Raw genomic sequence first — 13,588 nt, 5'->3', positions numbered from 1 at the left:
GGGCTCGGTCACCTGAGTGCTCTCCAGGCCTTTGGCAGAGAACCCGTGGGGCTGAGGTACCTTCTTGGGGGGAGCACGGCAGATACCAACCCCCCCCCCCCCCCCCGGGCTAGTCTGCTCATGAGGTGGGCATCCCTGGGACTCTGAGGATCCGCACTGAACAAGTGTAAGGATGGCGGGAGAGCAAGAGAGATCCTACCTGGGCACAGACCGTGGAGCACCGTTCCCCACCCCCCCCCGCCCCGTTTCACGGAGCTCTAGGTTTACACAGCATCAGACACTCTATTCACCCCACCAGCCAGGCAAAATAAGCGTTAGCTTTCCATTTTTCAGATGAAGAACCCGTCCAGTCCGCGGCCACCTGGGAAGTAGCAGAACCAGTACCAGAGCCCGGGTGTGACCCCTCAGCCCGATGCTCCTATGGCAGATCATCTCGCTCGCGGTTAGGGAGCTTGGGGGTGACAATGCCGGCCTCTCCTGCCACACTTTTCTTTCTTCCGGGGGGCTTCTTTCCAGGGGTCAGATGGGGGGCAGGCTGAGCAGCGCCCTCTGCCTGCCGGCTCCCGCAGGACGAGCGCGTGGAGGAGGGGCTTCCCGCGGGGCCGGGCTGGGACTTACCGGGGCAGGGAGCTGTACTGGCGCTGGGCCTGCTGGAACCCCTCGCGCTCCTCCTGCCGCTGGCGCTGCATCTGCACCTCCACCGACACCGAGTGCCTGCCGCTCTGCGCCGCCGCTCTGGAGTTGGGCTGAAGGGCAAAAATGCGACACGCTTAGCGAGAGAGGCAGTCTGGATATCATGTGGCCGGTGGGCCTCATTCCGATTCTTAAGGATTGACCTAGAAACATGTCACAGATGTGGTGAGTTTTTAAAAAGCCAACTGCAGTTTTCCCAAGTGTGAGAAAAGAGGTTATCTATTTGCTTTTATGAGCCCCAAATACTCAAGCATCTTAAATTTTGATTATGGCTTCAGAATGGTCTGAAATTGAGAGGCCAACTTTTCTTTCTCTTTTATTTAATGTTTATGTTTGAGGGAGAGAGAGAGAGAGCGAGCGAGCACAGGGGAGGGGTAGAGAAAGAAGTAAGGGACAGAGGATCAGAAGCAGGCTCTGTGCTGAGAGCCGTGAGCCCGATGTGGGGGCTCAAACTCACCAGAAGATCATGACCTCAGCTGAAATCAGACCCTTAAGACTGAGCCACCCAGGTGCCCTGAGGGGTCAACTTTTCCAGTCTTCCTGATGGTTTGGTAAATACCAACATTAGACACCAGTTTGCATCCCCTGTATATCCAGCAAGTACAGGGGAGCAAGGCTCCTCAGGAGAGCATAAGATGCCAATGTCAAAAATAAATAAGTAAATAAATTTTGCTATAATAATTCACAGAAGTGGGAAAGTCCATGGGTGTGCACTTGCAAGTTGGCTGTGCTGGTGAATTTTCTCAGCGGTTACCTATTTTAGGCTAGCAGTAGGGCTACAATAGAACTCATTCCCCTTCTCCTAAGGGGTGATGGCTAAATTCTGAATGGAGATTCGTTGACAGTAGGCACCGTTCGCCATGTGTAGGTCTCCTCCAACCCAGGGGTGGCAGTCAAATGGAAACACTCATCAAAAGAATAAACCCTAACAGCTAACAGCTCCTTGAATTGGTTATGAGACAATACATTTTCCCTTACTTATTAGGAAATGGCATTTTTACCTAGGTTAATTATACCCTATAGAGAAATTTCTACTCCTTCTGGCTAAATACTTTGGTCAGCAGGTCATCCACTGATTGCTGCCTCTCAGCAAACTCAGATATTTGGTTGTGTATATTGTGCCATGCAGATCAAGCCCCTGTGGATGCTTCAGCTTCTCACTGACAGTTTTTAGCTTACCTTCTAGATCTGCCCTTTGAAAATGAAAGTGGTCTGTTCAAAATAGACAACGATGCCTCTAACTCTACAAAACACCCAACAGTGGTTTATCGTAGCATCAGTGACATTCACTAAGTAATCCTTTTTGGCACTTGCTAACCTCTGCTCCCCTTTGTGTGACGCAACATTGTGCAATAGGCATATTCTGAATGAAGAATGCCTCTTAAAAACAAGCTATCGATTTTCTCTCGTAGACACCAATGGCAGACTTTGACTTGATAATAGTTTCCTAAAATAACAGTCTTTGCTTTCATTTGGAGAGTTGTAAGGTAGCATGTGGGCTTGTTACTTAAGGAGTGGCTCCTGTGGTTGGCTTTTGTGTGAACAGAAAGAAAGCATCATCTATTGTTCTCTTTCTGCCTGGCCAGCATTATCTTATTTGTGGGTAAGCAGTAATAAGGATTATATGGGGCAAAAATTTCAAAGCATATGGGCATAGTCAGTGGGCATATTAAAAATATCCCGATACAAAAATAATGTGTGAAGAGATTAGGCTTTACAATACCCCAGTCTCTACTAGTGGATGTTTATAACCACACTCACTGGAACAAATGTGTGTTCTGAGACCTGCTCCACAACACCGTTCAAATAACACATCAGTGGTGCCTTGAGCGAGGAAAACACTTTGCCGAGTGAGTTCTGCTTATGTAAACAAAGCGTCAACCAATTGTTCATCAACTACATTAAAGAAGACAGACATTTTCTTCCATTACACTTGATGAGGCTGGCCAAAAAGAAAACTGAGCGGCTCTATTGTTCAGGGTGAGGCTTGGGAAGCTTGAGAGAAGCCACTGGACAGAGGGAAAGCAAAGCAAGAAAATACTACACAATTTTCTTTCCACCCTCAAAAAGAACCACGTTTCCCTTTCCTTTTCACTCAGTATAAGCTATATACATGTGTCAAGCAGTCTTGAGAGATCTGGCATTCTGCAGCAGGATTTAGTAACGGGCTTCTTAAGCTCATGCTGTTCTGTGACACACTGCTTGTGGAGATGTGAAAAGAAAATGCAAGGTCTTGTAGACATTTCAGGTGTATTTTTAAGTTGTTTCTCCCAGAGGCCTGAAAATTTGATTCTGACAGAAAAAAAAAAAAGTTGAAAGGCTTTTGTTTCCTCAACTGTGTGTTTTCTGACACTGTGCACCTCAAACCTTATCCATGGCAAGGACCCAGTTGGATCTTGATGAACTCCAATAATAAAATGATCATCACACAGGATCTGAAAACTTAACATGAGTGAATGAGTTTGGTATTGGCAAACTGACATATTTCATACTAGTCTGCCCACTACGATGACTTTTATTCCATTTCTTTTTTCGAAGCATGCAGAAGGGTAGGTTTTTAAGAAGAATTCCCCTTATCTTTAAGATGAAATGTTACTGAGCCACAGATCTCAAGGAAGATTGTATACATGACCAGCCTAGAGCAACACTGACGTAAGTTTATCCTGGCAAGTTTTATACTTGGCCCGAATCAAAAATAACCTGATTCATGACTTCAATGATGATCTCATAAAAATGTAAATTGTGGGAGCAGTATTATAATCGACAATCCTGACTTTTAAATACAGTGGTTTCCATCTCTATGGCAGAAATAGAATAATGTGTCTGGAGTCCAAAATAATAAAAATAAAGAAATGAAGAAAGATAATTTGTAACCCCAGGGAGAAGTTCATGTTTTCTGAAAGAACAGCATTAACAGCTACAACCACAAAGTAACATATATACAGGGAAACACACAGGTAAATTATAATTGTAATAATTCTGGAGATCAAGGGGTGCCTGGGTGCCCAGTCAGTTAAGCGTCTGACTTCAGTTCAGGTCATGATCTCACAGTGTGTGAGTTCGAGCCCTGCATCGGACTCTGTGCTGACAGCCCAGAGCCTGGAGCCTGCTTCAGATGCTGTGTCTCCCTCTCTCTGTCCCTCCCCCATTTGCATTTTGTCTTTCTCTCTCAAAAATAAATAAACATTAAAAAAATTTTTTTAAATATTAATTCTGGATATCTTCCAGGCAATAATAGCTCTGTTTTCAGAATACAAATCTCAGATGACCTGGCCTTGTTTATGATGAAATTTGTGACAAGCAATGACCTTTTAAGTAAAAAAATTGCCAAGGCTGGCAGGGCCATAATAATGTAGAGGTAGTAAATAGAAATAAATACATGGTTATCTGTTACACAGTACACTGGAGGACCATGATATGTAAATTTCTTCATGGCTTATGTTTAAAGCCACAAGCGAAAACTATGCATGTTGCTTTTATAAATGAGCTGCAAAGTATTGGTCTCTATCATGATTATGGAGAGATAGTATTTATACAATACAAAAAATTATATAAAGTTTGGGAAAGCTACATAATTTGGCTATCACTTATTAGTGTAAAACAAAATATCAAAAATCACTGGTGAAAACATAGTGTTTTCACCAGATTTCATTAACTAAACATTTTTCTCAGTTAAATAAAATCATTCTTATTTTTCCAAAATAAGAATATAAAACAAAACTGTTAAGACTAAAGAAAGAACAAAAATAACTATACAGCATACAAAGTGTCAGTACCATTTAGAGCCAGGAATATTGGAAGACTTTTAGAGCTTAATCTATGAGTGCATGTGTCACTTATGAAATAAAATTCATGACTCTTTTATTAGCATTTATAGAAAATAATTTTTAAATACTCTAATTTTTCTTCACATAGTGTGTAAGCATATGTGTGTGTGCACCTGTATATCTTCACATATACACACATATATGTACTATTCTTACAAATGATACTTTTGAGTGAGTTTTCTATTCAAAATGAATAAAATTTTCAAATTTTCACCTATGTTCAAGGGCACATATGGAAAACAAAAATAAGATACAAGTTCAACTGCTTCAGAGGAAAAGTGATGATAAAGATAATGATGGTGACAATAACTAAAAGGACACACATCCACCTGAGATTTGGAATTCCTATGTTGGCAATTCAAACTTGCTGTAACCCTAATATAAATTCCACATTCTGATAAAATGGTAATTTAAAGATTTGGTAGAGGGTAGGAAGACTTTTATGCCATTGAATCATGTAAAAAGCATAAACCGTTCACTCTGTTTAGAAGTGGCAACTGCTGGGGCGCCTGGGTGGCTCAGTCAGTTCAGCGTCCGACTCTTGGTTTTGGCTCAGGTCATGACCTCACAGTTCACGGATAGAGCCCCTATCTGGGCTCTACGCTTACAGCATGGAGCCTGCTTGGGATTCTCTCTCTCCCTCTCTCAAAATAAATAAATAAACTTAAAAAAAAAAAGTGGCAACCACTAAGCTTGGTAATTATTCTGTATAGTAGATTCATTTACAACTTTTAATCAAAACAAAATTAACTTTTGTCTATACATCCTGCCTTCACAGCCTTCCACGTCTATCCCATCACACAAGATACTGTTACAACTATTGATCGAACTCTTGTGGGTTCTGAATGTTGAAAAGCCTAATTGCTACTAATGATGTGAGTAATGCTTGAAAAATCTGCAGAGCAAACCAGTTTCCCTCATAAAATTTTCATAAATACATGTTTGTTTTTTACACACCGTTTGTCTTTCTCTCGTCTTTGCCAACCAGTGTTTGGATCTACTTTTCCCCCTCCTTAAACAGCAGGTATACTGAAAATTGCAGCTCTAAAAATAAGCCAGCCTTCTAGTGTCCCATGCTAATGATGACCAAAGGCAACTTCATTCATTTCTACTAGCTGAGGTCTCTGCCGGTAGCACGGCCCATGGGTCATGGAGCCTTCAGCTGGGAGATGGGTCACTGGAGCTAGAAGAAAGGGGTCTACTTTGCAGCACCACAGAGGCTTTTGCCATGAGTAAAGGGTCCCTGTTTGCTTGCAGGAATGGCTTTCTCCAGGTTGATTTCCAAGGGAGGTGATTTCCACCCAGTTTGAACTGCAAAGCTATCAACCGAGAAGGCATTTTTTGAGTAAAGGCATGGAGCCCCACTATAAGGAAATTACAGGAGATATCCTTGAAGTCTTAGGAGAGATGAAAACAAAAGGATAAGCATCATTTTCTCAAACTTCCCAGGTACAGGGAAGGCAATCCAGGGGTTCAGGGTGGCTGTGTACTACAGACTGGCTCTCTAATTAAAGCAGACAAAACCCTAAAAAAGGGAAGAGGAGCCATTAAAAGTCCCAGACAGAAAAATGGAAAAAAGGACAGACCTTTTTTTTTGTTGTTGTTTAAAGACAGACAGCTGGGAAGAAAGCTTGGGGGAGAAGAGGGTATTCACATCGCAGAGGATCAATTTTCCATCTGAAGGACTAAACTACTTTGAGTCACTACCAACCCGGGATGGAAAGGATTTAGCAATATAGCTATTAAAGGCTCCATTATCCCATCTATCAACCGCCTCAGCCAGCAAGTCTCCTTGTGGGCAACACTCAGGTATCTGCAAAGTTTTAACAGCATACTGTACTTATGTCTGCAGCGTGCAATTTAATTCTTTTAAAAGCAACACTAAGTTCTGTCCATATCTGAGCTCTGTGATAATAACCCTAACCTCAGCTATTGTTCCATTATCTTAAGAAAGATTTAAAGCAACTTGCTGCTTTATTTATGCTGCACCTGGCATTACATGGTGAAGAAGTTGCTTTTTCTCTCCTCCTCCTCCTCCTCCTCCTCCTCCTCCTCCTCCTTCTCCCCCTCCTCCTCCTCCTTGTCATCTTTGTCCTCCTCCTCCTCTTCTTAACCAACTTGGGAGAGAATGCACTTCAGTTATGGAGCTAAGGGAATTTCCCGGGCCTCTGCTCATCTAAAGACCCTTTGTGCCACAAATCAGCTCCCTCAGGCCCAAACATTATTTTGAACAAAAGCCCAGGAACAGGTGCATTCCACACTGCTAGGGTTTAGGGAGAACATTTTGGAAATGGATGAACTGAAAAGGGCTACTTGGATGAATTTTCTGCAGCATCCCTCTCTGTATGTAAAGTAATTGGCTCGGATCTTCTATATGATACATCTGGTCACACTTTGTGTGTGGCATTTCCAACAAGCATGACAATTTCAACTAATATGGACTAAGAGGGACACACAGCTTGAAGACAAATATCTGGTTCCTTACAACTAAAATGATTGCAAACCATTCCAATGGGTGAGATCATAGTCTCATCCTTTCCAAACAGACTGACCTTTTAAGGTCAGAATACACACAGAAAAAGAAAAAAAGAAACTAAGATACTCAAAGCTCATTTTGTAAAACAGATAATAAAAACCATAGACTCAGCTACATTTTGAGGCTCTTATTGAGGCAGACAAAACCCTATTAAGGCAACAAGGAGAATTGGTATGAAAGTTAATACACTAAGTAGAATTATAGTCACTTCAAGCTCATTTATATGATCAGTAGAAAGGAGAAAAAACAGCAAGATCCCAATTGTTTGAAAATTAAAAAAAAAAAAAAAGAAGAAATAAAAAGAAAAGGTCAACTTCTGACCCACAATTTAGGAAATTATTCCATTCCTAAAGTAATCAGCCTGTCATCCAAATAATTCCCTGCTCACTCATTACAGGAAATGATAATACAAGCCAAGTGCTCAGTCTAAAGTTGCTATGGCATTTTGATATACAACAATTTGGCCTATGACCTTTTGTAGGTGAGTTTCTGGATGTATAAGATTTTCTCAAACATTTTTCCTAACATGATTGTTCATATTAAGTAGCTGGCATGGGAATGTATGCCAACATATTCACCACCCCCATTAGGAAAAAAAAATCATATAAGGGGACCAAAATGGATATCAAATCATTTCTACATCTCCCAATGAACAATATCTACAGCTAAGAAGTAGGAAATGCTCATTTAGTCTCAAACTTGGACATTTCACATGTAGATACAGTGTCACCAGCCAGAAAAAAATCCCATCAATCTTAGTTCCCAAATATATGTTTCTCTCTTTCTCAAAGTTATGTATTTAAAATATATTCCAAATTTAACGAGGTATTCTGTTCTTTCCTTTCCTTTCCTTTTCTTTCCTTTCCTTTCCTTTTCTTTCTCTCTATATGGAATGCTTCATGAATTTACGTGCATCCTTGTGCAGGAGCCATGTTAGTCTTCTTTGTATCCCTCCAATTTTAGGATATGTGCTCCCAAAGCAAGCACTGAGGTCTTCTTTCAGGCCTTTCCTAACCACCCACAATTTATTTGGGCATGGTTCCTCTGTGTTTAATACTCCATGCATACCTGTATCATAAACTGTACAAAATATTCTTTTCTGTTGTATCAGTTCGACTGTAGGGCTCTAAGGATATTCTTTCTTCCCCATCTTTGTTCTCTAGCACCAGACACACTGACTGAACATAGTAAGCACCCAATACATCTGATCAATTAAATAACTAACTAAACAGCAATGCTGCAAATATAATGGTTTGAAATCCACATTCCCAGGCAAAGTCAGGTGGCATTCCACTGCTCCTCATGGTATGGTATGGAGACTGAGAAAACCCCTGCAGAGCCTTGCAGGCTAGAACTCTGTGTTTGAGAACCATTTTCATACATACTTGCTTTTCTCCTTCTGGTAGCCACTGTACTCTTTCCTCTTTTCAGCCTTTCTGTGCAAAAATACATTGCTAGGGATGTTTACCACACATCAAAAAAGAATCCTGCTTCAAGTCAATCAACATGATATATCATATCAATAAGAAAAAGGATAAAAAACATATGATCATTTCAATAGATACAGAAAAAGCATCTGATGAAGTACAACACCCATTCATGATAAAAAAAACCCTCAACAAAGTAGGTTTAGAGGGAACATACCCTAATATAATAAAGACATTCTATGAACAACCCACAGCAAACATCATATTCAATGGGGGAAAACTGACACCTTTTCCCCTAAGGTCAGGAACAAGACAAGGATGGCCATTTTTATTCAGCATAGTACTGGAAGTCCTAGCTACAACAATCAGACAACAAAAAGAAATAAAAGCATCCCAGTTGGTAAGTTAGAAATACAACTTTCACTACTTTCAGATGACATGATACTATGTATGGAAAACCCAAGATTCTCTCCCTCTGTCCCTCCCTACTCACGCTCTCACGCACACTCTCTCTTTCTCTCTCTCAAGAAAAAAAAAAAAAAAGAAAGAAAAAGAAAAAAAGAGAAGAAAAAAGAAAATCCAATAGACCCTTCCCAAAAGCTATGAGAACTGATAAATGAATTCAGTAAAGTCACAGTATACAAAATCAATGTATAGAAATATGCTGCATTTGTAAACACTAATAATGAAGTCACAGAAAGAGAAATTAAGAATACAATCCCATTTGCAATTGCACCAAAAACAATACCTAGGAATAAACTTAATTAACCAAACAGGTAAAAGACCCGTACTCCAAAACTATAAAACACTGATAAAAGAAATTGACGATAATACAAAGAAATGGAAAGACATTCCATGCTCATGGATTGGAAGAACAAATATTGTTAAAATGTCCATACTACCCAAAGCAATCTATACATTTAATGCAAACCCTGTCAAAATACCAATAACATTTTTCATAGAATGAGAACAAATAATCCTTAAATTTGTATGGAACCACAAAAGATCCTGAATGGTCAAAACAAACTTGAAAAAGAAAAGTACAACTGGAGGTATTACAATTCCAGACATCAACTTATATTATAAAACTGTAGTAATCAAAACAGTATGGTACTGGCACAAAAATAGACACATAGAAATGTAACAGAATAGAAAACCTGGATGTAAATCCACAATTATGTGATCAATTAATCTTCAATGAAGCAGTAAAGAATATCCAATGGGGAAAAAGACAGTCTCTTCAACAAATGGTGTTGGGTAAACTGGACAGCAACATGCAGAAGAATGAAACTGGACCATTTTCTTTCACCATACACAAAAATAAACTCAAAAGGGATTAAAGACCTAAATGTGAAAACTGAAACCATAAAAATCATAGAAGAGAGCTCAAGCAGTAATTTCTCTGATATTGGTCATAGCAACATTTTTCTAGATATGTGTCCTGAGGCTAGGGAAATAAAAGCAAAAATAAACTACTGGAACTATAAAAACTATTTTATCAAAATAAAAAGTTTCTGCACAGCAAAGGAATCAACGAAACTAAAAGGCAATCTACAGAATGGGAGAAGATATTTGCAAATGACATGTCTGATAAAGGGTTAGAATCTAAAATATAAAAAGAACTGATGCAATTCAACATCCCAAAACCAAATAATCCATTTAAAAAATGGGCAGAAGACATGAACATTTGGCCAAAGAAGACATCGAGATGGCCAACAGACACATGAAAAGATGCTCAACATCACTTATCATCAGGAAAAATGAAAATCAAAACTCAGACCTGTCAGAATGGCTAAAATCAACAACACAAGAAACAAGTGTTGGCAAGGATGTGGAGAGAAAGGAACCTTGTTACTGTCGGTGGGAATGCAAACTGGTACAGCCACTGTGGAAAATAATATGGAGATTCCTCAAAAAGTTAAAAATAGAACCACCTTATGATCCAGTAATCACATTACTGGGTATTTACCCAAAAAATACAAAAACACTAATTCAAAGGGATACATGCACCCCGATGTATCTATTGCAGCATTATTTACAATAGCCATATAATGGAAGCAGTCTAAGTGTCTATCAACTGATGAATGGATAAAGATGTGGGATATATATAATGGAATATTACTCAGCCATAAAAAGGAATGAAATCTTGCCATTTGCAACAACATGGATAGAGCTAGAGAGTACAATGCTAAGCAAAATAAGTCAGAGAAAGATAAATGCCATATGATTTCATTCCTATGTGGAATTTAAGAAGCATAACAGTTTAAGAAACATAACAAATGAGCAAAGGGGAAAAAAGAGACAAACTAAGAAACAGACTCTTAACTACAGAGAACATCCTGATGGTTACCAGAGAGGAGGTAGGTGAGGAGATGGGTGAAATAGGTGATAGGGATTAGGAGGGCACTTATTGTGATGAGCACTTGGTGTTGTATGAAGGTGTTGAATCTCTGTCTTGTACACCTGAAACTAATATAACACTGTTTGTTAACTATACTGGATTTAAAATAAAAAACTTAATTAAAAAAAAAAGAATCCTGCTTTAGGAAAGCTGGTAGGAAGAGATTAAGTCAATTATGGCAAACAATATAAGTAGATTAACATAATTCTGTCATGTTGTTACATGGGAATGACTCAATTTACTTGATCATCTAAAAATAAATGTTTTAGGGGCACGTGGGTGGCTCAGTCGGTTGCGTGTCCGACTTCGGCTCAGGTCATGATCTCATGGCTTGTGAGTTCTAGCCTCGCGTTGGGCTCTGTGTTGACAGCTCAGAGCCTGGAGCCTCTTCAGATTCTATGTCTTTTTCTCTCTGTCTCTGCCCCTCCCCTGCTCACACTCTGTCTCTGTCTCTGTCTCTGTCTCTGTCTCTGTCTCTCTCTCTCTCTTTCTCAAAAATAAATAAACATAAAAAAAAATTTAACTAAATAAATAAAAATAAAAATAAATGTTTTAGAAAAACAATACCTTTAATAGTAATGTTGTTGCAGAAACACAATTAGAGATTTTTTAAGGTATTATATCTGCTGAAGTTCTTATATAACCTCTGAAAGTTAGGCTAGGATCGACTTCATGGGGAGTTTTTACTCTTGGATGGTGGTTTCATATGGCCAGTTGGCTGCTCTAGGCTCCTCCTTCCTCACCTGAACAGAGGCAAAGTCCTTCAAACTAGTACTGCTTTTCCCATTTTTCCATCTTCTCCTTTCTCAAAATTATCTTCCACAGACCCCAATTTGGTCACTAAGCCCCTTAATCAAAACGTTTATAGGTTTCTGCCCTTGTATAGAGTATATTGAGGGTGTTGGATTTTAGGAGTAAAAAGGACCTCAGAGATGATTTAACTCTAGATCACTGCTTCTCAAAGTAACATGCTTCAGAATCACCCCTCCAGGGCTTGTTAAAATACAGATTCCTGGGCCTCACCCAGATCCAGGAGGTCTGAAGGGAGCTCCAGGTGATGCTGATGGTGCTGGTCTGTGGACCACACTCGGAGAAGCTCTACTTGTATTGCTTTACCTGACACATTCAGCTTTCTCTTAAATTTTCATTATAACAAAGGGTTTAATAACTGACACTCAACCATCTACTCTAAGTCTCTTGGTTTACCATACAAGAAAACAGTCCTGAAGAGCTAGGTTGCCTGGCCAGTGGGCCAGTGTTCTGTCCTCATACCATCTTTCTTCAGCCTTCCAATCTAGCGTTGAAGGCTCCAACTACATTTCTACCTTTATCTCTCCTTCCCTACAATATAACCGACCTCTCAGTTCTGTGGCAGTTGGGTCCATACCCTTTCCAAAATAAATCAGGACCTTTTTTTTTTTTTTTAACTGTAAGCCTTTTCTAACACTACTCTTCCTTCTAACCTACCTTCCCATATACCTAATGTAATTATAATCCCAACATTTTGAACTGAACTCATTAACTCTTTGGACCTTAATCTCTGTTCTCTCAGGAACTCACATGGATGGCATATCTTTGACCTCAAATCATCATGAACTGTCCCACCTCCAAGATCCAGGAGTCCAAAAAATATATTGTTTTGACCACAGCCCCTAGGCTTTCGAACCCCTAGAGTACTGACCCTTCTTGCATCCTCCCAGGCAATTAGGATATACGTCCCTGAGCTGTACTCACCATCCTACCCAGAGTGGGTGATGCTCCACCTGCCTCTTCCCCAGGCCTCCAGAGTACCTTCCTTGACTTTCTGCCATGTCTGACTCATTAATCCCCATTGCAGAAGTAATCAAAAAATTATTTTTCTATTCCCTCTAAGCATTTTTAGCTATGGTCACATTACCATGTTGATCACTAATAATCTCAGCTAGAATTTCCTATCTCAAGTAGCCTGTATGTTCATGTCTAATTGAGTCTCCCTCAAGTTTCCAAAGATCTTCTTCAAAATTCCCATCATCGGGGGCACCTGGGTGGCTCAGTCGATTAAGTGTCTGACTTTGGCTCAGGTCCCGATCTTGCAGTTTGTGGGCTTGAGCCCCATGTTGGGCTCTGTGCTGACAGCTCAGAGGCTAGAGATTCTGTGTCTCCCTCTCTCTCTGCTACCTTGCTCATGCTCTGTCTCTCTCTCTCTCAAAAGTAAATAAACAATATTTTTTTTAATTCCCATCATCTCTAACACCCCCAAACCTACCCCAATGCCTCTCATTCTCAGCAGTGCCATCATCTCCAAGACAAAACACAAGAACAGAGAGAGCACAAGTCCGGGGCTGGACTGGGGAGGATTAGCAAGCCACACTGTGGAATTTGGACTCTCTCTCTTGGGCATTGAGAAGCCATTCAGAGTTCTGTTTTAGAAAAATCACTCTGGGGAGCCTGGGTGGCTCAGTCGGTTAAGCATCCGACTTTGGCTCAGGTCACAATCTTACATTTTGTGAATTCAAGTCCCACGTCAGGCTCTGTGCTGACAGCTGAGAGCCTGGAGCCTGCTTTGGATTCTGTGTCTCCCTCTGTCTGCCCTTCCCCTGATCTCTCTCTCTCTCTCTTAAAAATGAATAAACTCCAAAAAAAAAAAAAAAATCACTCTGATGGCTGTGAGGAGGATAAACTAGAACAGGGATATGGGCAGATAAATAAGAGGGATTCAACAAAT

The 13,588-nt window shown here is 40.2% G+C and overlaps 1 protein-coding gene and 1 non-coding gene across 17 annotated transcripts in view; both read right to left on the bottom strand.

Annotated features, from left to right (window-relative positions):
• PARD3 (par-3 family cell polarity regulator) overlaps positions 1–13,588 on the bottom strand; it is a 680,086-nt gene that overhangs the window by 7,673 nt on the left and 658,825 nt on the right. For all 16 annotated transcript variants that reach the window (XM_086714599.1, XM_086714604.1, XM_086714589.1 and 13 more), the window contains one exon: positions 619–746. In XM_086714599.1, the coding sequence (XP_086570725.1) occupies positions 619–746 (128 nt within the window). The remainder of the gene's footprint in view (positions 1–618; positions 747–13,588) is intronic.
• Positions 7,938–8,043, bottom strand: LOC112868023 (U6 spliceosomal RNA). The gene has a single exon (XR_003224222.1). It is a non-coding gene; the product is annotated as a U6 spliceosomal RNA (small nuclear RNA).

This window comes from Puma concolor, chromosome B4 (genome assembly GCF_028749965.1).
Source record: "Puma concolor isolate L17-30 chromosome B4, mPumCon1.1.hap2, whole genome shotgun sequence".
Lineage (NCBI taxonomy): Eukaryota > Metazoa > Chordata > Mammalia > Carnivora > Felidae > Puma > Puma concolor.
This window is presented reverse-complemented; position numbering and strand designations above follow the sequence as displayed.